The following is a 25,390-nucleotide window of genomic DNA, read 5'->3' as shown; positions in this document are numbered from 1 at the left end:
GGTGGTTGGGAGGGAATGATAACCTAGTTGACTAAAACACATATATAAATTGTTTGCCTGCTATACTTGCAGAGAGGAGTGCAATACACAAGCATGCTTGTTATGCTGATTTCAAAATGTATAGAGAATAGAGTTGGTGCATAACCCAAAATTCTATGAGACCAATAAGCAATCACTAACAATAAACTACATAGTTTCTTATGAAAGGTCAAAAGCTGCAACTACAAATCCACACACCAGTAAGACACCAGTAAGAGAAGATGCTGGGGGGCTGTGACGTGCGCAGATGTCTTCCTGGATCCCACCTTTGCTGGCATAGTCTTTGGTCCCACTGTGCACTGACGTGGTCCAGCTCATGCTCTCAGATTCTGGGTGAGCTGACCCACCTCCATATTCTCTGGGGACCTCTATAAAGGTAAGTAGTTGCTGCCTAAGGGAAGCATGACCCTTAGTGAATTCAACAGTCACAGGGGCAGTAGCATTTATGTAAAGTTCTGGATAAAAGAACTTACTTTAATCATGTCCTGAGTTTCTCTCTTGAGAGGAAGACAAAAATACAAAGAAGCAGGGTAAAGATCTTCTTTCTCTTCTAGAGGACTCTTAGTATCACCTGTGAGTTTATATTATATTATGGCTCAACCAAGTACTGAAGGTTAAAAGGAAAAGGGCAAGTTACAGAACTTGTTACGTGATCACTGGCTCTTCCTTCCATCTGCCTAGTGGAGATAACACTGTTTTTGGTGATAATCCATTCGCACACTTGTAATCACAGTATTTTATTTTGTGTTAGATGTTTGGAAAGTAAAGGCTATGAATGAATGAATTTTACATTTTAATCTGTTATATTTTGTTTATACAGAGAGACCTAGATAAAGATTTTTCTTCATATACATTTCAGAACCATTAACTGACTTTAAAGTAGTTTATATATTAAATGAATTATTCAGCTGTAACAATAAAGATTACTGCTATCATCACAAAAAGATTTATATGTTAAGCAGTATATAAAACTGAATGAATCTTATATATTACACAGGTAAAAATACATGTATGAAGAAAGACTGAAGAAGAAAAGAAAAATGGTAATTTCAACTGTGCTTGGAAGAGAAGTGGGTATTTTTTTCTACTCAGCAGAAGCTTTCTATGATGCTATATTGCTTTTGTAATAAAAAATAATTTCTATTAACCATGTTAATATAAGTACATATTCAAATTAATCTATTAGGAGTTCATCTGCAAAGCTAGGGCAAATAAATATATTCTTAATACAAAGTTTCTGTAGAACTATAAAAATAATCTGCTGGACATTTATAATCTGGAACACTCTTTGCAGGATATACAGGGAAAAAAAATTCAAAAGAGGATAATTTATTTTAGCAGTTGCATTTTATAAACCATTGCTTATAGAAACAGACAAGAAGGTAAGACCTTCACACTTTGTGATATCTTCTTGACCATTGCTAGAGTACTTTACCATCCACTAATATTGCTGCCATCAAATTTTTCAAAAAAACCCCAAAACATAAAACTGCCCATTAAATTTCATTCAAGTCACCACCCAACATTCTAAATGACCATTTCTGGGCCATGGATTGCAACTTGGGGGAAAGTTACATTGGTAATATAGAGATGGTTTTGGGTTCCTTCTGAATGTATCAAATGACTTCCAAACTCATCTATGCAGTACAGGACAGACACATGTGGCTACCAGCATAATCTTTAATCCTCCTTAAGGCTATTGATTTTCAGCTAAAAGTTTGATTTCTAGAATTAGATCATGCATGTCAAGGTCTGTTACAAAATCATCTCTCAGAGAAGATTTATGTATCTTGGCAGCTTAGCAAAGAAATCCTTGATTTCAGTGAGATCAAGAGAACCATTTTTAGAAAATCGCTGCCAGACCTGAAGTTAATTTCCTCTAATTCTACAACATCTGTAAGCCGTATATGGGAGCCTGGGTTTTAATCAGCCCTGCAGTCTAACAAATGGCTAGTGATGCTTAAAGAAAATAAACACCAAAACCATTCCACAGGAAAACCACAGGATAGCATAAAAGAGCAATATGGCCTATGGGCTCTACGATACATACTGTTTCATTGACAACTTTTAGACTTCACAGGGAGTTAAGTCAAAAATAGGAAAAAGTGTTGGTGCCATAAAGGGAATCTTCTTCATTAAAGATTACATTTTTTTTTTTGCTAGTATAAAAGGTGGCCAGTGAAACACACAGCTGTATCAATGGGAAGAAGCAACAGTAGAGAGCAAAACGCAAAGTGAACCTGGACTGCAAATGGTCTGCAGAAATACTGACAGTGAAATAGGTACATCTTTCCAAGTTTGTAATTCTAGCTGACTTTCAAGAGTTGCCTTTATTTTTCTTCAGTTAAATGCAATAGTCCCTCAGCTGTGTTTAATCTCTTTAAAAAGCTTTCACTACCATATGACTTTTCATTAAACATAAAGCTTCAGAAGTTCAAGGTAAATAGTACAAGCATTGTCTAAATGGACTTTAATAATTTCACTATGATAAAAAGTTAGTAGCAATAAACATGAACACTGCATAGCCATACTCTTGCAGGGAAGAAAACATGAGCATATGGATATAATGAATCTAGAAATAAATGCTATTACTCAAAATGCTGCATACATTTTTTAACTGAATTTAATCTTAGTTGGATTTTTCACATTATTGGCTAATGATACATATCCTAAGTATTCTTGTTAAGTTGTAAAAATAATTTTTAACACTAGTAAATAAAGCATACTTCAAAAAAAGACTTCAAGAGAAGCAAAGGTAAATGAAGTCAGAGTTAATGATTTTGTTTTCTAATTCTATTAACCATACTACTAATACCAAGTCAATATTTAAAATAAGCAGGAGTTGCCTTAATAGTCTACAGGCATAATGTCATTTAAGACTCTCAATGATTCTATAAAGTAAATATTATTGTTACTGTTTTGCAGAAAAGGAAACAGGCTTAGTGAAATGAAGTAATATGTACAATCTGAAAGACTTACAAAATGCCGAGTGGGAATGTAAAGTTGTATCTTAGACTTTAGAGTTTGTGTTTTTAATTTCTATGCTATACTGTCTCTCTCTCTGATAAATTCACAGAATTTGGGATCTACTGATAAATGAGTCCAGGTGACTTAATAGTGGATTATCACTCCACATTTCCTTCAGGGTATATTTTACTTAACATTTGATCTTGGATTTTTGTAATTTGTGAACCAGCTTCTCTGTTTCCTATGATTATACATTTTATCCTACTTTGCCAAAATGTAGGTGTTCCCAAATGATCTGTTCTTGGCTCTATTTAAAATCTCCAGCCCTGCCTGACCTTTTTCCTAAGTGACTGTTTTCCATTTCATACTGCCTCCCTGACATCTCCGCCTGGATGAATGTTCAGATCACAGAAAACATATTTCTTACTGAATTCATCTTCTCCCTTTCCAAGTCCATCCTTTCTTCTAGATTGTCTATTTCTACCCATCATTTTCACAATCACTTAAAAGGAAGAAACTAGTTTAAAATCACTATAGTAAGTGATACTGTTCACAAAAATTCTACCTCCCTTCCCTTTTGTGATTTAATTCATGTCTATCTCATTGACTTTGACCTTGGCCATGTGATGTGCTTTGGCCAATGGAATGTAAGCAGATACGACATATGCCACATCCTTTAAGTAGAAGTGCAAGTTTCTGTCAGTTCTTTTGTTCTTCTTCTCTGTCTTAAGAAAAGAAATCCCAAATAGGGGCTGCTCCCTCAGACTGGGTCTTGGAGTGAGAAAAGAAGCCAAGCCATAGCAGTCAACCCACAGTCATGGCATATATAGTAAACAGAGAATAAATGTGTGTTACTTTAAGCCACTGACAACAGGGGCTATTTCTTGTTCCTGCAAACACAGATTTCACTTTACTTTCACCTTGATGGATATTACATCAAATCTATTGTAATATGCATTAGTTCTACATTGTAATGTTATCTTCTATGCTTTTCTTTTTCTATTTTTATAGCTAGCACCACTATCCTCATTATGTTGATGTTACCATCTCTTTCATGATTGCAGTTCCTTATGCCTGACTTCTTCTCTAGTTTCTGGTCTAACAAAATGATTCTTCCTCAAGTGGTATTTGATCTTTTCACTCCCCTACTTAAACATCAGAGATGATTCTCTATGGCAGGGTCAGGGGAGGTCTCACAGAAGACTAAGTAATAAATTTATCAAACAGTGCTGATAGGTTCAGTCAGAGAGGAATGAGAAATGACCACTGTATTTATGTCAACATGTGTTTGACATGAGTGAAAATCATTGCTAACCTTAATAAGAAATTCATTCATTATTTTAGTAAGAACAATTTAGGAAGAGTGGAGTGGATATCACAGAAAACAGAGAGAGAAAAACTGGAGATAGAACAATGAAGGTATGGGATGCTGACAAATTTGGAATCAATGGGTAGAAGGTCCTGGTAGAATTATATTATCCTTAAGCTTGGATAAGAAAAGGAGTGAGCTGGGAAAGTAGGAGTGGTTGTTAGAGAACATGACACTCAAAATTTTTTCAATGGAGTCGGTGAAGCTTTTATTAATGACAAGTTCTAGGATGTGATCCTGGGAGCATATGGCTAAGACAGAATGGGGGGCAAGATCATTGGAGAATAAGGTATCAAGGTTCTGAGAAGCCAGGCTATTGGGAAGTGTCTGTAGAAACTGATAAAATGAATTATGACAGGGGTAGTACTAGAGAAAATGATAATAAATGAGTTAAAATCTTGAATAACTGAGCAAAATGCTCTAAAGGTTCCTGGAATGACCTCATCAAGGAGGGGCAGCAGATGGTCACACTGATGGTGGGGCTTCGAAACTAGATGTTTTTAGGAAAGAGGAAGAGTGAAATGGGTTAGACGAAGGAGGACATTCAACCTACATACAGGCATACATAGTAGGAGAAGGGCTGTGGGGAAGTATTTTATGGGAATCAGAGGCCTGGGAGAGAGGTAGTTGACAGGGAAAAGAAGAGGAAAGCAGTGCCATTTGCGACAACATGCATGGATCTAGAGGGCATTATGCTAAGTGAGATAAGGCAGAGATGGACAAACACCTTACGATTTCACTTGTATGTAGAGTCTAAAAAATAAAACAAATGAACAAACAAAAACAAACTCATAGATACAGAGAATAAACTGGTGGCTGTAGAGGGGAGGGGATGGGATGGGCAAAATAGGTGGAGGGGGTTATGAGGTACAAACTTATAATTATAAAATAAATAAATCATGGATAAAAGTACAGGATAGGGAATATAGTCAGTAATATGGTAACAGATGATGATGACACTTGTGGTGGCGAGAATTTCATAATACAAATACTGAATTATTACGTTGTATACTGAAATCAATATAATGTTGTATGTCAACTATACTTCACATTTAAGAAGAGAGATTTCTGATACAGGCCATTCAGCTGATAGTGGGTTTGAATTCTAAGAATCACAGTGAATGGATTTCAGGAACTGGAATGGTAAAGATAATGGAGTTAAAAAAAGAGGAATTATAGAACTACCTGTGGGTCTTTGGTATAGGAAAAACATTTCATTATCACATTAAATGTATGTCTTTAAAGTTTGATGTATGTAAAACACAGTTTGTAGATCAAATACTGTCTGTTAAAATGTTAACAGTAGGAGAACTATATCACATAAGGATTTTGTTTAATAATAGATGAACAGAAATCATACGCAGCATGTCTAAAACAAAATATCAGCATGTTCAATACATAAACTGTTACCCTCAAGTTAAAAATAAGGAGTTCCAAAAAAATAAGGAGTTCACTGATCTGAAAGAATGTGTTTTTCTTAAAACTGTGCATGCGTATTTTCAAAACTTGTCATTAATTTGACTAAACGAATTAGATAAAATTATTCATCAGCCTATACATTTATATTTGAAAATGTACATATGCAAGGGAATGAGATAAATAGCACCCAGGGAAATGGCTAATTACTGCTGTAGTATTTAGGAGGTTTGACATTTTTTTCAATTTTTAAAAATTTTGTTATCATTAATCTACAATTACATGAAGAACATTATGTTTACTAGGCTCTCCCCTACCCCAAGTACCCTTAACAAACCCCATTACAGTCACTGTCCATCAGCATAGTAAGATGTTGTAGAATCACTACTTGTCTTTTCTGGGTTGCAAAGCCCTCCCCTTTCCCCCACCCCCCACATTATACATGCTAATCATAATACCCCCTTTCCTCTTCCCTGCCCTTATACCTTCCTACCCTCCCATTCTCCCTAGTCTCTTTCCCTTTGGTAACTGTTAGTCCATTCTTGGGTTCTGTGATTCAGCTGCTGTTTTGTTCCTTCAGTTTTTCTTTTGTTCTTATACTCCACAGATGAGTGAAATCATTTGGTATTTCTCTTTCTCCACTTGGCTTATTTCAAAGAGCATAATACCCTCTAGCTCTGTCCATGTTGTTGCAAATTGTAGGATTTGTTTTCTTCTTATGGCTGAATAATATTCCATTGTGTATATGTACAACATCTTCTTTATCCATTCATCTACTAATGGACACTTAGGTTGCTTCCATTTCTTGGCTATTGTAAATAGTGCAGCGATAAACATAGGGGTGCATCTATCTTTTTCAAACTGGAGTGCTGCATCCTTAGGGTAAATTCCTAGAAGTGGAATTCCTGGTCAAATGGTAAGTCTGTTTTGAGCATTTTGAGGAACCTCCATATTGCATTCCACAATGGTTGAACTAATTTACATTCCCACCAGCAGTGCAGGAGGGTTCCCCTTTCTCCACAACCTCGCCAACATTTGTTGTTGTTTGTCTTTTGGATGGTAGCCATCCTTACTGGTGTGAGATGATATCTCATTGTGGTTTTAATTTGCATTTCTCTGATAACTAGCGATGTGGAACATCTTTTCATTTGTCTGTTGGCCATCTGAATTTTTTCTTTGGAGAACTGTCTGTTCAGCTCCTCTACCCATATTTTTAATTGGATTATTTGCTTTTTGTTTGTTGAGGTGGGTGAGCTCTTTATATATTTTGGATGTCAAGCCTTTATCAGATCTGTCATTTATGAATATATTCTCCCATACTGTGGGGGACCTTTTGGTTTGATGGTGTCCTTTGCTGTACAGAAGATTTTCAGCTTGATATAGTCCCACTTGTTCATTTTTGCTTTTGTTTTCCTTGCCTGGGGAGATACGTTCATGAAGAAGTCACTAATGTGTATGTCCAAGAGATTTTTGCCTATGTTTTTTTCTAAGAGTTTTATGGTTTCATGCCTTCCATTCAGGTCTTTGATCCATTTTGAATTTACTTTTGTGCATGGGGATAGACAGTGATCCAGTTTCATTCTCTTACATGTAGCTGTCCAGTTTTGCCAGCACCATCTGTTGAAGAGACTGTCATTGCCCCATTGTATGTCCATGGCTCCTTTATCGAATATTAATTGACCATATATGTTTGGGTTAATGTCTGGAGTCTTTTATCTGTTCCACTGGTCTGTGGCTCTGTTCTTGTGCCAGTACCAAATTGTCTTGATTACTATGGCTTTGTAGTAGAGCTTGAAGTTGGGGAGTGAGATCCCCCCTACTTTATTCTTCTTTCTCAGGATTGCTTTGGCTATTCGGGGTCTTTGATGTTTCCATATGAATTTTTGAACTATTTGTTCCAGTTCGTTGCAGAATGTTGTTGGTAATTTGATAGGGATTGCATCAAATCTGTATATTGCTTTGGGCAGGATGGCCATTTTGACGATATTAATTCTTCCTAGCCAAGAGCATGGGATGAGTTTCCATTTGTTAGTGTCCTCTTTAATTCCTCTTAAGAGTGTCTTATAATTTTTAGGGTATAGGTCTTTCACTTCTTTGGTTAGGTTTATTCCTAGGTATTTTATTCTTTTTGATGCAATTGTGAATGGAATTGTTTTCCTGATTTCTCTTTCTATTAGTTTATTGTTAGTGTATAGGAAAGCCACAGATTTCTGTGTGTTAATTTTGTATCCTGCAACTTTGCTGTATTCTGATATCAGTTCTAGTAGTTTTGGAGTGGAGTCTTTAGGGTTTTATATGTACAGTACAATGTCATCTGCAAACAGTGTCAGTTTAACTTCTTCTTTACCAATCTGGATTCCTTGTATTTCTTTGTTTTGTCTAATTGCCGTGGCTAGGACCTCCAGTACTATGTTAAATAACAGTGGGGAGAGTGGGCATCCCTGTCTTGTTCCTGATCTCAGAGAAAAAGCTTTCAGCTTTTTGCTGTTCAGTATGATGTTGGCTGCGGGTTTTTCGTATATGGCCTTTATTATGTTGAGGTACTTGCCCTCTATACATATTTTGCTGAGAGTTTTTATCATAAATGTATGTTGAATTTTGTCGAATGCTTTTTCAGCATCTATGGAGATGATCATGCGGTTTTTGTCTTTCTTTTTGTTGATGTGGTGGATGATGTTGATGGATTTTCGAATGTTGTACCATCCTTGCATCCCTGGGATCAATCCCACTTGGTCGTGGTGTATGATCCTTTTGATATATTTTTGAATTCGGTTTGCTAATATTTTATTGAGTATTTTTGCATCTTCATTCATCAGGGATATTGGTCTGTAATTTTCTTTTTTGGTGGGGTCTTTGCCTGGTTTTGGTATTAGGGTGATGTTGGCTTCATAGAATGGGTTTGGGAGTATTCCCTCCTCTTCTATTTTTTGGAAATCTTTAAGTAGAATGGGTATTATATCTTCTCTGTATGTCTGATAAAATTCCAAGGTAAATCCATCTCACCTGGGTTTTTTTTCTTGGGTAGTTTTTTGATTACTGCTTCAATTTCTTTGCTGGTAATTGGTTTGTTTAGATTTTGTGTTTCTTCCTTGGTCAGTTTTGGAGGGTTGTATTTTTCTAGGAAGTTGTCCATTTCTTCTAGGTTTTCCAGCTTCTTAGCATATAGGTTTTCATAGTAGTCTCTAATAATTCTTTGTATTTCTGTTGGGTCTGTCGTGATGTTTCCTTTCTCATTTCTGATTCTATTGATGTGTGTTGACTCTCTTTTTCTCTTAATAAGTCAGGCTAGAGGCTTATCTATTTTGTTTACTTTCTTAAAGAACCAGGTTTTGGTTTCATTGATGTTTTCTATTGTTTTATTCTTCTCAATTTTGTTTAATTCTTCTCTGATCTTTATTATGTTCCGCCTTTTGCTGACTTTAGACCTCATTTGTTCTTCTTTTTCCAATTTCGATAATTGTGACATTAGACTATTCATTTGGGTTTCTTCTTTCTTCTTTAAATATGCCTGGATTGCTATATACTTTCCTCTTAAGCCTGCTTTCGCTGAGTCCCACAGAAGCTGGGGCTTTGTGTTGTTGTTGTCATTTATTTCCATATATTGCGGGATCTCCATTTTAATTTGGTCGTTGATCCATTGACTATTTAGAAGCGTGTTGTTAAGCCTCCATGTGTTTGTGAGCCTTTTTGCTTTCTTGGTACTATTTATTTCTAGTTTTATACCTTTGTGGTCTGAAAAGTTGGCTGGTAGGATTTCAATCTTTTGGAATTTACTGAGGCTCTTTTTGTAGCCTAGTATGTGGTCTATTCTAGAGAATGTTCCATGTATACTTGAGAAGAATGTGTAACCTGTTGCTTTTGGGTGTAGAGTTCTATAGATGTCTATTAGGCCCATCTGTTCTAGTGTGTTGTTCAGTGCCTCTGTGTCCTTAATTATTTTCTGTCTGGTGGATCTGTCTTTTGGAGTGAATGGTGTGTTGAAGTCTCCTAAGATGAATGCATTGCTGTCTATTTCCTCCTTTAGTTCTGTTAGTATTTGTTTCACAGATGCTGGTGCTCCTGTGTTGGGTGCATATATATTTATAATGGTTATATCTTCTTGTTGGACTGAGCCCTTTATCATTATGTAATGTCCTTTACCTCTTGTTACTTTCTTTGTTTCGAAGTCTATTTTGTCTGATACTAGTACTGCAACACCTGCTTTTTTCTCCCTATTATTTCCATGGAATATCTTTTTCCATCCCTTGACTTTTAGTCTGTACATGTCTTTGGGTTTGAGGTGAGTCTCTTGTAAGCAGCATATAGATGGGTCTTGTTTTTTCATCCATTCAGTGATTCTCTGTCTTTTGATTGGTGCATTCAGTCCAGTTACATTTAGGGTGATTATCGATAGGTATGTACTTATTGCCATTCCAGGCTTTAGATTCGTGGTTACCAAAGGTTCCAGGTTACTTTCCTCACTATCTAAGAGTCTAACTTAACTCACTTAGTATGCTGTTACAAACACAATCTAAAGGTTCTTTTCTATTTCTCCTCCTTTTTCTTCCTCCTTCATTCTTTTTTATATTAGGTGTCAAATTCTGTACTTTTTGTCTATCCCTTGATGGACTTTGGGGATAGTCAATTTAATTTTGCATTTGCCTCTCAATCAGCTGCTCCACCCTCCCAACCGTGATTTTACTACCTCTGGTGACAGCTATACAACCCTAGGAACACTTCCATCTATAGCAGTCCCTCCAAAATAGACTGCAGAGATGGTTTGTAGGAAGTAAACTCTCTCAGCTTTTGCTTATCTGGAAATTGTTTAATCCCTCCTTCAAATTTAAATGATAATTTTTCTGGATAAAGTAATCTTGGTTCCAGGCCCTTCTGCTTCATGGCATTTAATACATCATGCCACTCCCTTCTGTCCTGTAAAGTTTCTGCTGAGAAGTCTGATGTTAGTCTGATGGGGTTTACTTTGTATGTGATCTTATTTCTGCCTCTGGCTGCTTTTAACAGTCTGTCCTTATCCTTGATCTTTCCCATTTTAATTACTATGTATCTTGGTGTTGTCTTCCTTGGGTCCCTTGTGCTGGTAGATCTGTGGATCTCCATGACCTGAGAGACTATCTCCTTCCCCAGACTGGGGAAGTTTTCAGCAACTACCTCCTTAAAGACACTTTCTATCCCTTTCTCTCTCTCTCCTTCTTCTGGTACCCCTATAATGTGAATATTGTTCCGCTTGGATTGGTCACACATTTCTCTCAATATTCTTTCATTCTTAGAGATCCTTTTTTCTCTCTGTGCCTTAGCTTCTTTGTATTCCTCTTCTCTGGTTTTCTATTTCATTTATTGTCTCCTCCACCGTATCCAACCTGCTTTTAATACCCTCCATTGTGTTCTTTAACGATTGGATCTCTGACCTGAATTCATTCCTGAGTTCTTGGATGTCTTTCTGTACCTCCATTAGGATGTTGATGATTTTTATTTTGAACTCCCTTTCAGGAAGAGTCATGAGGTCCATATCATTTAAATCTTTCTCGGGAATTGTATTAACAATTTTACTCTGGACAAGGTTCCTTTGGCGTTTCATGTTTGTATATGGCGCCCTCTAGTGTCCAGAAGCTCTATTCTGGAGCTGCTGAGCCCCTGAAGCAATGTTGGGGGTTTCAGGGGAGTGGTACTGGGGGTAGGAAAGAGCTGTTACCCGCCTCCTGGCTCCTGTGCCTGTCTACACTGCCTGAGCCAGTGGGCTGGTCACACAGGTATAAGTTTTTGTCCCAGAGCAGCCAGATATGGACCCCTGCTTTCCACAAGCAGCCGGAATCCCAGTCTCCCCAGGAACCCTGCCTGTATTAATTTTCCAACCCGGTAGTCATACGAGTCTCATGAAAGCACCTTGAAATGTAGGTTTGTGCCCCCAGAGCAGATCTCCGGAGCTACATATTCAGCAGTCCCAGGCCTTCCACTCCCTTCCTGCTCCATTTGTCTTCCTCCCGCCAGTGAGCTGGGGTGGGGGAAGGGCTCAGGTCCCACGGAGCCGCAGCTCTGGTACGTTACCCTTTCGGTGAGGTCTGCTCTTTTCTCCAGGTGTGTGCAGTCTGACGCCATCCTCTTTCCTGTTGCTCCCTCAGGATTAGTTGCACCAATTAAATTTTCTAATTGTATCCAGTTTTAGGAGGAAGCCTCTGTCTCTCCTCTCACGCTGCCATCTTTAATCCTCTCAGTTTGACATTTTAAAATGAAAAATTTTCCTTATGTTGTGGTCAGAGGCAGAAATACATAGAATGGGTTAAGAAAGGGAAAGGTGCCTGTGAGCAGTGACTCCAAGGAGGGTAACTGGTAGCTCTAGGCCCTTCTCTTGGGACAGGGAGAAATATCATTTCTAGATAGGAAGAACAGCACAACACCTCACACAAGCCTTTCTCCCACTTAATCTGCCCCTATCAGATTTCCCACGTGTGTAAATAAGTCTAGGCCAGGATTCTACTAGAGAAAACACAAAGAGATAGGACAGTAAATGATTGTTGGCGGTGAGCAAGAGACTGTTAGCAGACAGACAGCGGACAGAGGCTGCGAGGAGCACACAGACAGAGAAGGCCTCTCTCTTCCTTCCTGTCCTGCCCACACCCTGCAGGGCTTCACACTGTGCTGAGCACCAGTTCTGCACCTGCACGGGGCCTGCCTGGAGCCTGGCGGGGCTGAACTAACTGGCCCATTCATTGTGCCTGTCCAGTGGGGAATAAACAAAGGCTCACTAGTGTCATTGACTCTGACCGAAGGTAATTCTGACAAGAAAAGAACATTCCTTTGAGTCTGGAAAATCAAGCTCACTGTCTCAACATATAGTGCCATGTAGTTCATAAGATATTAGAGATGTTACAACAATATAAGTAACTGAATGTTTTATATACACATTAAACAAAGACTCATACAGCTTGATAGGTTGTTCTCCTAAGGAAAAAACAATCAAGTTCTGACTGTTTTATTTCCTGCCTTATTGTTTTTTCTCTTCATACCTGCTAGCTTGTCACATGGTTCCAATCTTTAAAACGCACCAGACTCCATTTACAATCCCTAAATTGCCTGTGGGTGACAAGGTTTTGAATTAGCCTATTTGTTATTATTGTGTGCATGTGCTCAGCTAAATAAAGTCATAAGACAAACAAGTTTGAGATAATTAGGTGGTGCTGATTGTAGCTGCAGTATGCACTCGACTTTCATGATTAATTTGCACTGAAGATTAGATGTAATAGTATACTCTCAGAGGCAGAGCAACAGAGTAGGAGAGAAAAGCTCAGGGTCCCTGGTGACTGCCAGTATCAGTTTGATCACTATGACCTTACATGAGTTCAGTATCTTGGAAAAATTCCAAGGCAGCAGTTGATCAAGAATTATGATCTATTTTAGGTAGAAATTAAACTAGAATGGGAAAAAGTAAATCCTAAAAGTCATAATCAATACTGGCACCCACTGTTAATGAGTTGCTGTCATTAGACTAACAATGGAATCGGAGGGAAAAGAAAAGTACCTCTTCAAGGTGTTATTAAGACTAAGCCAAAGAAAACATTTATGCAAGTGAAAATGTATTTCAAAAGCATGTTTCAAGATAGAAAACATTTAAAAGTTAATTTAAGGCTCACTCTATGTATCATGCAGACAACTTGATTTTACAAAAATGTTCCTATTGATCTTTAGAAAATGAGAGGAGGGGGCTGCTCTGCTGCCTGCTTGCTGGCCCTGTGCACCGTTTACACCCAACCCACACGTTGAGTACCGACTTTGGAAGGGCTACTTTTAAGTTAGAAAAATCTTAAATATAACCAGTCCTTAAACTATTCTAGCCTGAAGTGTCAGAAAAGCAAGCCCATGTGGATACAGTTTGAGTTTCTGTTGTCAACGGAACATCAGTGGGCTGTGGCGACATGTTCATAAGGTATCAGACCAGAAGTGCAACACATTAGTATGGGAAATGTGTGGACTTGCCATGCTCCGGTTGCTTCATTTGCAAAATGCAGAATATGATATCTTCAATTATGAGTATGAACCAGTTGGCACAGCATTTCCCATACAGTTAAACAACTGTAAGTCTCCTGCCATATGTAGGGAAGGGAGCAGCCATCCCTTCTGCATGGAATGAATGGAAACTCTACCTGGTGGACACATCTGATCACCTCTCCAGTGCTCTTTGAAGATAGTTCCATCCTAGAGGTAAGATCCATGCGCCAGGGTACCTAGCCATTCTCTCGCTAACTCAAGAAGTCTCATGTTTGTTTTCTTATTTGCAAAGAGGTGAGGGTTCTTAAATATTAGCTCAACACTTTCTTCTCCGAAGAGAAGGAAAAAGAATTGTGCTTGGCACTATACAGGATATTTTTTACATATTATCTTATGCATTTTTTACAATAGTCCTATTAAAGCAGGTTTGGGATGATGAAACAGATATCACATACCAAATATCACATAACAAATATCAAAAAATATTGCCTCCTTTTGCTGATAAAGATGTCATTTGTCATGAAAATAATACATGGATCAACAGCAGGCTTAATAAAACTTCCAAGAGAAAGGATATCATGCTTTGTTTTAAAGCACATTTCTTTCAAAATTGACTATGGACTAATTTTTCCAAAGACAGTCTGAGGTATGTAAGCTACAAATCTAAGTCTTTACATCTAAGAACCTCACAAGATATTTTTGTTAAAAAAAAAAAGCCTCTTTACAATTCCTGTGCTAACCCGTCATTGTTCTGGCTGTAAGACTGAATGGCATGTCAGCTCTGTGTGTTGTGCCAGCTCCAGCTACAGAAGGTATGACATTTCTTAACAACAGGACACATTCACAGCTGGGGATTTCCAGTGACAGGTCCTTGGAAAGGAAGGTATGATTTGTGATAGTCTTATTCTTGATATACTTAGGAAACCACAGCATTAAGGCTCTTAACCAGCAGAATATTTGTTAGAAGTAGGAACAACATTAATAATTTTCCTTATAATTTGATTTTTAAAAATATTTTTGTCCATTTGAAAAGATGGCTAAATATTCAGCATACTGATACTATGTCATATTTTCTCCTGTGGGTTTTGTAGGGCTGAGGCAGCAAGTCTGATTGGCCTATCTTTCTTTTTTTTTCAGTTCAGTCTATTTGTCTATTGTCCTGCTGCAGGGGTAACTAAGAGAGAAGCAATGGCTTTAAATATGGAAGGACAGAGTGAGACACCACTTTCATATTGTTACTTTTACTCCTAATAGTAATCAATTTTAATGTAGTATCAAGAGAATGAGAGAGTTATAGAGTTATGGTTGAATTGTACGCCTCTCACCCCCTACGCCCCACCGCCAGCAAAATTCTTACGTCAGAGTCCTAACCCCCAGCACTTCAGAATGTGAGATCTGGTGTTTGTGAGGAAATCAAGTTAAAGTGGGGTTCTGGCGAGTATGCTAATCCAGTAAGGCTGGTGTCCTTATGATACGGGGAAATTTGGAGACAGACACACCCAGAGGAAGCCAGTGTGAGGACACAGAGAGAAGACATCCATCTACAAGCCTGGAAGAGAAGCCCAGAGCAGGTCTCTCCTTCACGGCTCTCAGGAGTCAGACCTGCAGACACCTGGGTCTCCTTGTCCAGCCTCCAGAACCCTGGGTCAGGCAGGCCAAGAGATGGGGTAAAAGTGGCCAGAAGCCAGGATTCCCAGGTTTGAAAGAGAAGAAAGGAGGGGGGTAGAAAAAGCATGTGCTGGTGATTGTGTCAAGTAAGCATGTACAAATGAGAGTAAGTTGGGCAGTTAAGATGCTTTTTCGATGGGCGGCGATTGGTTGAAGAATGTATGCATGATGACCTGTCCAATCCTAGTGACTTCTGGGAATTTTGCAGAAGCTTGTTTCTCCTGCCTGGAGCTGAACCTTGAATTATGTAGGACTGAGGGTGAATTGCAGTAATGAGAAGAGAATCAAGCCTGTCCATGCAAAACACCACAGTGAGGCCAAGAGAAACAATGAAGTGGATACTGTCACACACAGCCACACACACACACACACACAGAATTCAGGGCTACCTACAGATCAGTGTTAGGGGAACAACGCGTGCCTTTTCTTAAGACAATTTTAATATGATTTTCTATCATTTACAATCAAAAGAAGCTCAATAGCGTAACCAGTTACTACTACTGGTTCATTCATTTTTTTAAGTATAAAAATGAGGCTAGGAGAGTTACTTAACTTTCCAGGGTCGCACAAACAGCCACTGCTCAGCTGAGATCAGCCAGGAATCGGAACTCCAAAACCCCTTTTAATAACTATGTGTGCTAAATTCTATCTCACAATACTATATATTATTTTCCAAATATATACTGCTTAGAGTGACTGAAGGACATATAATCAGTAAGCACACTTCTTAACAATGGGGAAACGCTGGGAATCTCCATGCTTACTAGGCAAATTTCATTTAATTACTCTGTGCTCACCCCTCACCTGTACCCTGTGTCTCATACACATTTCATTTCTTTTTCCTTCCCCAGAGAATAATCTCCTGTCTTTTGCTAAGATAGAAAAGGGGTAGTTGCTGAGTTATTCATGAGTTGGGTTTTTTTAATCCTTTGACCCAATTCCTCCTGTTTTACTCATTAATTTTACCCAATTCCTCATGAATATATGAATATTCACGCCTACATCCCAAGGTAACCAATACTAAAATCTCCAAGCCTTTTAGGGTTCCTTTGGTATAAAATGCATCGCAACTTTACTTCACCCGTGTGCTCTCAGTGCATTCCTGGGGCGACTATGTCAGTCATGGTGCCCTGACGCGCTGGGGGTTGGGACTCTGTGTCGCTACTCCCACAGCTTTCTTGCTATTGTTGCCTTCTATACTCTGACCCTTGTGCCTTTATACATTAAAAGAAAGAAATATTTTCAGAAATATATATGGAGAGTTTCAGGAGAGTGGACCTGGTATGATATTTGAATATTAAAATATTTCTGCTATAAAATCAACTGCACCAACATAGTTTAAAAATGTACTAGTTAATTGGAATTTGAACAGCATTTCTATTTCTATTAGTATCAACCTATTCTAGACACTAGCCAATCAAACTGCATTAGAAAAGACAGTCAGGGGTCAAATCCTTAGTAGAAAACCAAGCTGGCAAAGATTTTTAAAAAATTCTTAACGCTGTTTTAAAAAACCACTTACTTGTTTTACCTCCCTTGGGTTTAAATCCAGCTCTGACATTTACTAATTCTGTAACCTGGAGGAAGTTATTCAATCTCTTTGTGCCCTGGACACCTCATTTGCAAAGAGATGATAATCATAGTACCAAACACAGAAGGTTGTTTTGAGGATTAAATTAAAACACATGTAAAGTACTTAGAAACTGTTCCATTAGTTTCTGCTTTTACATATATTTTCTTCTTATTTCCTTGGGTGTAATTTGATGTTCTTTTCCTAACTTCTGGAGAATTCCTCACTTGTTGGAAGCTTAGCTCATATATTTTTAGCCTTTTTTTTTTAAATAAACAACAATGCACATTTAAGGCTATAAATTTACCTCTCAGCATGATTTTTAGCTGCACTCTACAAATTGTAATATGCAGTGTTCTCCTTACCATTCAGCTGCAAGTATTTTTCTAATTTTCACTGTGATTTATTTTACCCAGATGTTATTTGGAAGGTTTCCTAATTTCCTAATTTCTAAACATACAGTGATTGCTAGCTTAGTTGCACTGTGGTCAAAGAACACACTCAAGAGAGTTTCAGTGCTTTGTAACTTACTGGACTGACTTCATGGCCCAACATACAGACTTTATGTAAATACCAAGTGTGTACTTGAAAAGAATGTGAATTTTGCCATACTTAGTATTGGTGTTCTATATATGTCCATTCAGTAAAATTTCTTATTGTGTGGTTCAAATATTATTTCTTTACTTTTTTTTTGTCTTCTGTTTTATTAGTGATTAAAGGAAGTATATTAATGTCTCCAAAATGAAAAAAGAAATATACCTGGCACCATGAGGAACTCAGTAAGGAAGCTATTATTATAATCATTATTTTTATATAGTAAATATTTGTGTTGTCGAGTGGACACAGCTTGTACAAACTACCTGAGATCAGAGTAGAATATACTGTTAGAGAAACAAGTGATAGAGTTTTGTTCTGTAAAAAATAAGGCACTCCTGGATTGAATAAGTTTGAAGCAGCAGCACAGTGTAATCAGTAGTGTTTACCATGCATTCTGTCTGCATGAAAATCTGACTGATAAAATATTTTAAAAGTATAATAAACTCATGAATCTTAAATCCCACTATACAAAACCCTACATATATACTTGAAATAAAAAAAATCTAAAATAAAAACAAGTTATAAAGCTTAATGTTAAGGAATGAGATTTACATAGAGAAAGAAAACCAAATTCTAAATATACATATGTATGTGTATGTGTAGATATATAGAGACATATGTATGTAAGCATGCACATGTATATATGTGAGGCCTCCTCTTCAATTACGTTGAAAATCATATCTTTTTTTTTTTGAGAGGGCATATCTTATATTTATTGATCAAATGGTTGTTAACAAAAATAAAATTCTGTATAGGGGACTCAATGCACAATCATTAATCAACCCCAAGCCTAATTCTCAACAGTCTCCAATCTTCTAAAGTATAACGAACAAGTTCTTACATGGTGAACAAATTCTTACATAGTGAGTAAGTTCTTACATGGTGAATAGTGCAAGGGCAGTCATCACAGAAACTTTCGGTTTTGATCACGCATTATGAACTATAAACAATCAGGTCAAATATGAATATTTGTTTGATTTTTATACTAAATCATATCTTTTTTTAAAAAGTACATGGATATAATACAATCAGGTCAGGTAAGATTCTGCTAATGACTTTGCCCACTAAATCAGAAATTTGATGACTGTGCTAAATCTAATGATTTCAAAAACTCCTTAGATATAACTTATTCTATATGATAGAATAGCATGTAATCATTAAAAGTCATACTTAAATTAATATTCAATACTATGTGGTGTTCATTATCTAAATGAAAAGGCAGGGACAATATATTGTATAGATTGTATAAATCAAATTGTGTAGACAGGGTGATCAAGCCTGGGAGGAAATACATCAAAGTAATATTCTTGGTTGACTTGGGGATGGGAGGGTTATGGATTATTTTTTAAACTATTCTTTATACTTTTATGTATTCTGCAAATTTTCCTCAATAATCACAGAAAAGCTTTGTAATAACAAAATACCCATTTAATTCCAAAAATAAGCACTCATTTGTAATGAAAACACTTTGGTTTGCAATTTATCTGAAAAACATATGGAAGCTCTATTAACACTTAAAAAACCCCAGCTCATGGCAAATGACTTTAACCATTTCAAATCCAAATTAAGTCAAGAAAGAAAAAGAACATAAATGGAGTATATATGACTCTAACAAATAAGTCCATGCCACCCAATTTAAGCAGCTGGAGTGAGGAAGATTTCAGCTGCCAGCCAGAAGCCCTCATTTTAATGATCCTAAGTTGATGTCTCACCCCATTAGTTAACCATTTTGAAAAAAGAATTCATCCCTAGTTTTTGCAAGGAATAAAAAAAAAAGTGTTTCATGCATAGATGCAACTTCCTAAATCAAATTAAAGTTATATTAGCTGACAATTTTTCCTGTTTTATTGCCTTTTGTGGAAAATAAATCATGTAATAGAAAAGGCTCACATTGCTTTTCCCTTCATATAAGTATTTTTTAGTATTTATCTGTATATAAACTGAACATATTTCTCCCTTTTGCACTGTTCTGTTACTCCCTTGAGCCTGTTAGAAATACTGCAACACATATTAGGTTCAAAACCAGAATAGATTTATATATATAAAAGAACAAACACCGCTAAATTGATTTCTGATAGTAACAAACTAGCCAGCCTTTTAGAAGCTCTAATGAATGTGACTATATTGTTGTGTGATTTGTGTTTTTAGATTTATTGACAATCCACAGTAGAAATTGAATATGATTACATATTGAAGGAACTTACTAACATTTATAGAGTTGAATAAAAAACAGCTGTCATACTTTACAGATTTTTAGACGAAAAAGGAAAAATGAAATAATTTACAAAATCAGAAAATGTCATCCAGGTATGATAAAAAATCTTTATCTAATTTAATAATTTTATGAATAATAGTAAGAACACAGGAACTAGATTCAAATCCTGCCATTACCATTTATTAACAGTATTTATACACAAGTTATTTGATCTTTGAACTCTTTGCTTAAAGATAGCAGTAATAAAATCCAGTTCACAGGGCTGTTGTAAAGATAAAATAAAATAATGTATTTAAGTAATATGGCATGCTGGCTGCACATTCCAGATCCTCAATATTGATAGCTACTAGAGCTATTTTTATTGTAACAATCTTGCCTTCTCCTCCTTATCATCATCTCCACCATCATCTACATAGATTCATTAATAAACTGTTTTGGAAGGAGATAAAGTAGAACTACTGCATAAATAAGAGTACTGAGGACCATCTCTTCTATTGGGAGATTAGCCTATAATGATAAACTTAAGCTTTGGCCAGGGTGGATGTCAGGAGCAGTCTTATAAAGAGGTGGTAAGCTACGTGTCACTGCATGCATGCTTTGAACGATATTAAAAGGTATCTTAACTAAAAATATCTACAATCTGGCTAGTTGCATTGTCCATGTATCCTTTGAATCTCAATGGCTTTTGAAGCTTTAATAATCCTTACTCAAACTTCCTTTTAATATAAAAACCTTGAATATAGGGTCCCTCAGGATTGAGGAGAGTGCTTCGCATAGAGAATTGTGCTCAATGGCACATACAGTATAATTTAATTCTATGAGGGGTGTTATTTAAACTATTGGAAGTTTATAAGACTATTCAAAAGGAGGTCAGTTCATTCTGAGAATTGGAACATGAAAGTGAAGTTCAGCTCTGGTTTGTGAGCCTGTGATGGTGACCTGGGTGCCAAAGGGAAATTGGGAGGGCAAATAAAACTTTCCTACTTCTGCAATGTTATGTATTGGTCTCTACTTAAAGAAACAAGAGCAAAAAAGGCAGGTCATTTGATTATGAAATGAAATAATTATATTTACTTTATCCATTTCCATCTCAGCCTATTAATCTTTCTTGTGTTTGCTTTTAATTATGATGGAAAGCCAGCAAGGTAATAATGAAGGAAATACTTAAGATATGGGACTATACTGATTCTGTCATTATGCTAGAACAAATCAACACAGAAAAGGATCAGTGATTAAAGTGCACACAGACTAGCGACAAACATCATGAATCTGACCCCTGGAGGCAGTAGCTTGACGACTGAGGAGAAATCTCTGTTGCCTTTACTTGTCCTGTTTGGAGAAGTCATGGAAATGTCAAAGGCCTCCCATCCTTAGAAATGACTCCTGACCTAAATTTATGAGAATTTGCCATGATCCCCCTTGTAGAGGCAGTGCAATTTTCTGCACATTGATAACAACTGAAGATGTGGAGTGAAGGGATCTGAAACATACCACTCTGAAGAGTTGATTTTTCCTAAACTCCTCTTATTTGCCTAAAAGCATAATGTCCCAAAAGAATTAAACTGTCAGAAATCCCCTTCCTGGGAGTTTTGCAAGCACAGAAGATTGACTCCTACCACCAGAAATGAGAAGTAGAGGAAATCACCTAAACAGACATTGCCACAAAACTATCCCATCTTGCATCTCTTCTTCTAAAGGTCCATTCATTATTCTTAAAAGTCATTTGTTTTCCCATTACTGCCCTTCTCCTTGTTTTCTTCCCCTGTTAAGAGAGTAAATCCTAAGAGTTATCATCACAAGGAGATATTTTTTCTCCTTTTTTTCTTCTTTCTCTTTTTATTGTACCTATATGAGAAGACAGATGTTAGCTGAACCTATTCGGGTAATCATGTCACAATATATGTAAATCAAACCATCATGCTGTACACCTTAAATTTACACATTGATCCTTTTCAATTATTTCTTAATCAAACTGGGGGGGAAAGATGCTATATAAGCCCCAAGTTCTAACCATCTCCTTGAGCTGCACTTTCTGTGAACTCCAGCATACACATGTGAAGAAAAAGCTGTCTTTTCTCTTGTTAAACTGTTTTATGTCAGTGTGATATGCAGGCCTCCAAACACTAAACTTGGGGATGGAGGAAAAGGTCCCCCCAGTCCCAACAAGGGATTCAGTATGATTAGATGTTTGCACCTAGGCTTCCCTTAATATATTAAGAATTATAATGACTGATAACCCAAGAGCCATGTGAAAGTATGAAAATCCCTCCATGCCTTTTGTAAACATTCATCAATGAAACTGTGATTTCAGCATCTGGACTGTAGTATCACAAATCAAACCAATCCATCAGTTAGTACAATACAAAAATAATGATTTCTATGATGTATAATGCTTTTATATTTTTAAAAGGTCATGATTAAAAATGCAAAAGTCAGGAAAAAATATGAATAAATTGATTATAATTGAAATGAGCAATCACTATATTTAAGAATATACTTTAGATAACAATGTAACAGATAATCCAGGGTGGACCTGGGAAATGTATCTTTGTCATTACAATTTGTGGAAATTTGTCCATATTCAATAAAGAATTTGGTACCTGGACCTTTGTCTTCCTCTCCTTTGAGACTCATTCTGCCATACTGACTTAACAGCCACCTGGATAAATTATCCACATTAACCAAATTTTTACTTCCATGACCATTCTACTTTAGTAAATCAGGCTATAGTTTGTACCTTGCTCAATCATCCAGGAGAACTCTACCTCTCAAAAGTTAAACTTCATATTATTTCGTTTTATTTTTTGGCATAAATCTCCACTTAACTTCATTTATCCATGGAATTTGACCTGGTTGCCCATTTCTTTTTCTCTCCACTTAAAAAATACCAGTTAACCCTATTTGTTCCTGGACTTCACGTTAGAGCTCATTTCTCTGTCTCGCGAATGGCTACTCTTCCTTTATTTACTCTAAATGTGAAGGGCTCGTTGCTGAGCTTGTTTTCCCACTCCACATCAGGGACGCAAATGTGCTCACAGCCTGCACAGTACTGATGCACACAGTGGTGGCTACGCCATAATAAGCCACAGAGGCAGGCCTGAGGCCAGCCCCACTGACAGATGCTATGTCTGGGAAACTGATCCCAGATTTGTCCTGTCTTGCATTAAAAATGTGGAAATGCGCTCAGATAGTTTTCTACAATGACTGCACCTGGCAAGAGGAACTTCTCACATCTGGTGGCATTCTCATTCTGTACAGCAGGTATCATTGCCAGCTTACCTCTGTGGGAAATGCTAAGGGACTGAGGAAGTTTACATGACCATAAGTATGACCATACATGAGGATGTTCATTTTCTCTTGCTTTATATAACCTTCTTGGTGACTTCTTAGATTATCTGCCATTGAAGAAAACGTGTATCTTTAACTATCTATTGATCTCAGATTTGTGATAATACCAATGTTTAGCAGTTAGGAAATTTCTCACAGAAGTCCAGACTCTCGACTTCACTTGACAAATCAAATGATTTGGAAAATCCTCAGCCCTCCTTTCCACATTTCTGCATATCTGCAGGCAGCAACTTCTAGAGCTCAGGATGAATGCCCCCTTTAGACTGGTCATTTACCATGTCCATTCGGCATGTCCCTTCTCCATGTCATCTTCCTGATCCATGAAGAATAGGAGCTTATGGAGTGCATACTACATACACTCACTACTCTAATGCAGCACTTACAGTGACTGAACATGTATCCCCAAGGATAAAACCACCAGGGATACACACAGTGTTAACTGAAATTTACATGCTGCCCCTAACTCCCACTGTGTCTATATTTGAGATGTGCCTTTACAGAGGTAAAGAAGGTTAAATGGGGTCACAGTGGCTGGGCCCTCCACTGATACCTTCAGCCCTGGCATATGGACCAGGAGAGTGGGAGCCACATGGGTGAGAACTGGACTGGTCCTCTGACCAAAAGAAGCTAAAGATGAACAGCATTTGAGTGAGAAGAAACCAAAGATGAGTATCAGAAGCCACTATCAGCCTGTGTTTTGGTCTAGCTATACTAAAACACACAAGGAATTGTACACAGCTTTTATCTCGGAATGTGACTACATTAAGTCTTAACCTTTTGTACTCTTTATAAATGCTGAATTAAAGAACCATGCTAGGCATTGATACATAGTAGTTCTGGAAATGGGCGATCTCTTCCTGCTCAATCAAGTCAAAAACTGAGTGCAGAAAAGGAGAAAATCAGGTCAGAAGTATGTCTTACAACATTATTTTACAAAGACAATATTCTCAAAAAGCAGTGACTCTGGTAATACTGGCAAAAGAATTTTCAGCAAAGTAACCAGCATTTGAAACACATACATGCACACACACCTCTAAGCAATTTGAAATAATTTCAGAACAGAAGTTAGCCTAAGGCAAGAATTGTATGCTTTCAAGAAACCCCTCAAGAAAAGCTTCAAGCTTGTTTTACCTGATAATTTTAAATATGTTTTAATCTTTGTATCATAGCCTCCAGGTAGACCAAGGGTATTCAACTTGAAAGTGATTTATTAGTCAGAGTTCTTTTCAAATAAGGAACCTAAGTCTATCTCTACAATTTTGCTTTTACATATACTAAAATTCACCCCCAAGTGACATGAAATTTGTTAAATATGCTCACCAGCAATGTAATTTTTTTCAATATACAGAGCTAAAAAAGCAAAACCTCTTTAGTCTTTAAAATGTTTCAAAAATAGTTACTATATCAAATAAAAATTCTTTGATTTATACTGTAAAACTCCAAGGTTTACATTTATGAATTGTTGTATGCACTTTCACCATCATATAAGCTGCCGATATTACCTGTCTGCATCCACTGTGACGTCATGAACCCCTCTCTGAATGACATCCCTAGATGTCACTGTGTCTGGTATTCGATTCAAACTTCTAGTATACAGGTTGAGCCCGCCATCTGTCATGTATCTGCAAATAAATGTATAATTAATCAACAGAATATTAAATGAACTCATCTGTATAATTTAACTTAATAAACAAATTGTGTTCACAATTATCAATAATTATGCAAATATGGGCTATTATAGTTTTTTTCTACATATACACTCTATTCGCCAAGAAAAATTAGAATGTCTTTTCAAATTTATTAGGAAATCAGTCTTGATCACTGTAACAAATAACTATTCTGTTATGAAACCTTCCTTTATTCCCTTTTGTTATCAATATTTTGAACAGGCTTGTAGATCATATAACTCTTAGCAAAATAAGGACAAGATCACTTCATTTGGTAAATGAAATTTACATTTTTGAAGCATTGAAGTTTACAGGAGTAATGAAACATTACTAAACTTAAAATTAGATGAATTTATTTGATAAGGAAAATGTATGCCACTGTTGGCCACTATCATAATATCATAACCCAGATGTATTAAATGTTTAAAATGTTGCCAGGAACTGTTCTAGAGGTTTTACATGTAAGAGTATATTATTACCCTCACATCAAGCAATCACAAAAAGTTTAAGGACTTATACAAGGTCACTCACAAGGTCACTCAAACAGTCATGGC

General features: G+C 36.9%; 1 protein-coding gene across 6 annotated transcripts in view; it reads right to left on the bottom strand.

The window, feature by feature from the left end:
• Positions 1–25,390, bottom strand: part of NAV3 (neuron navigator 3) — an 859,400-nt gene that overhangs the window by 121,904 nt on the left and 712,106 nt on the right. For all 6 annotated transcript variants that reach the window (XM_057487521.1, XM_057487524.1, XM_057487525.1 and 3 more), the window contains one exon: positions 24,672–24,791. In XM_057487521.1, coding sequence (XP_057343504.1) covers positions 24,672–24,791 — 120 coding nt within the window. The remainder of the gene's footprint in view (positions 1–24,671; positions 24,792–25,390) is intronic.

The sequence above is a fragment of the Manis pentadactyla genome, chromosome 10, assembly GCF_030020395.1.
Source record: "Manis pentadactyla isolate mManPen7 chromosome 10, mManPen7.hap1, whole genome shotgun sequence".
In the NCBI taxonomy this organism is placed as follows: Eukaryota; Metazoa; Chordata; class Mammalia; order Pholidota; family Manidae; genus Manis; species Manis pentadactyla.
The sequence above is the reverse complement of the archived record's forward strand: the minus strand, read 5'-3'. Positions and strand labels throughout refer to the sequence as shown.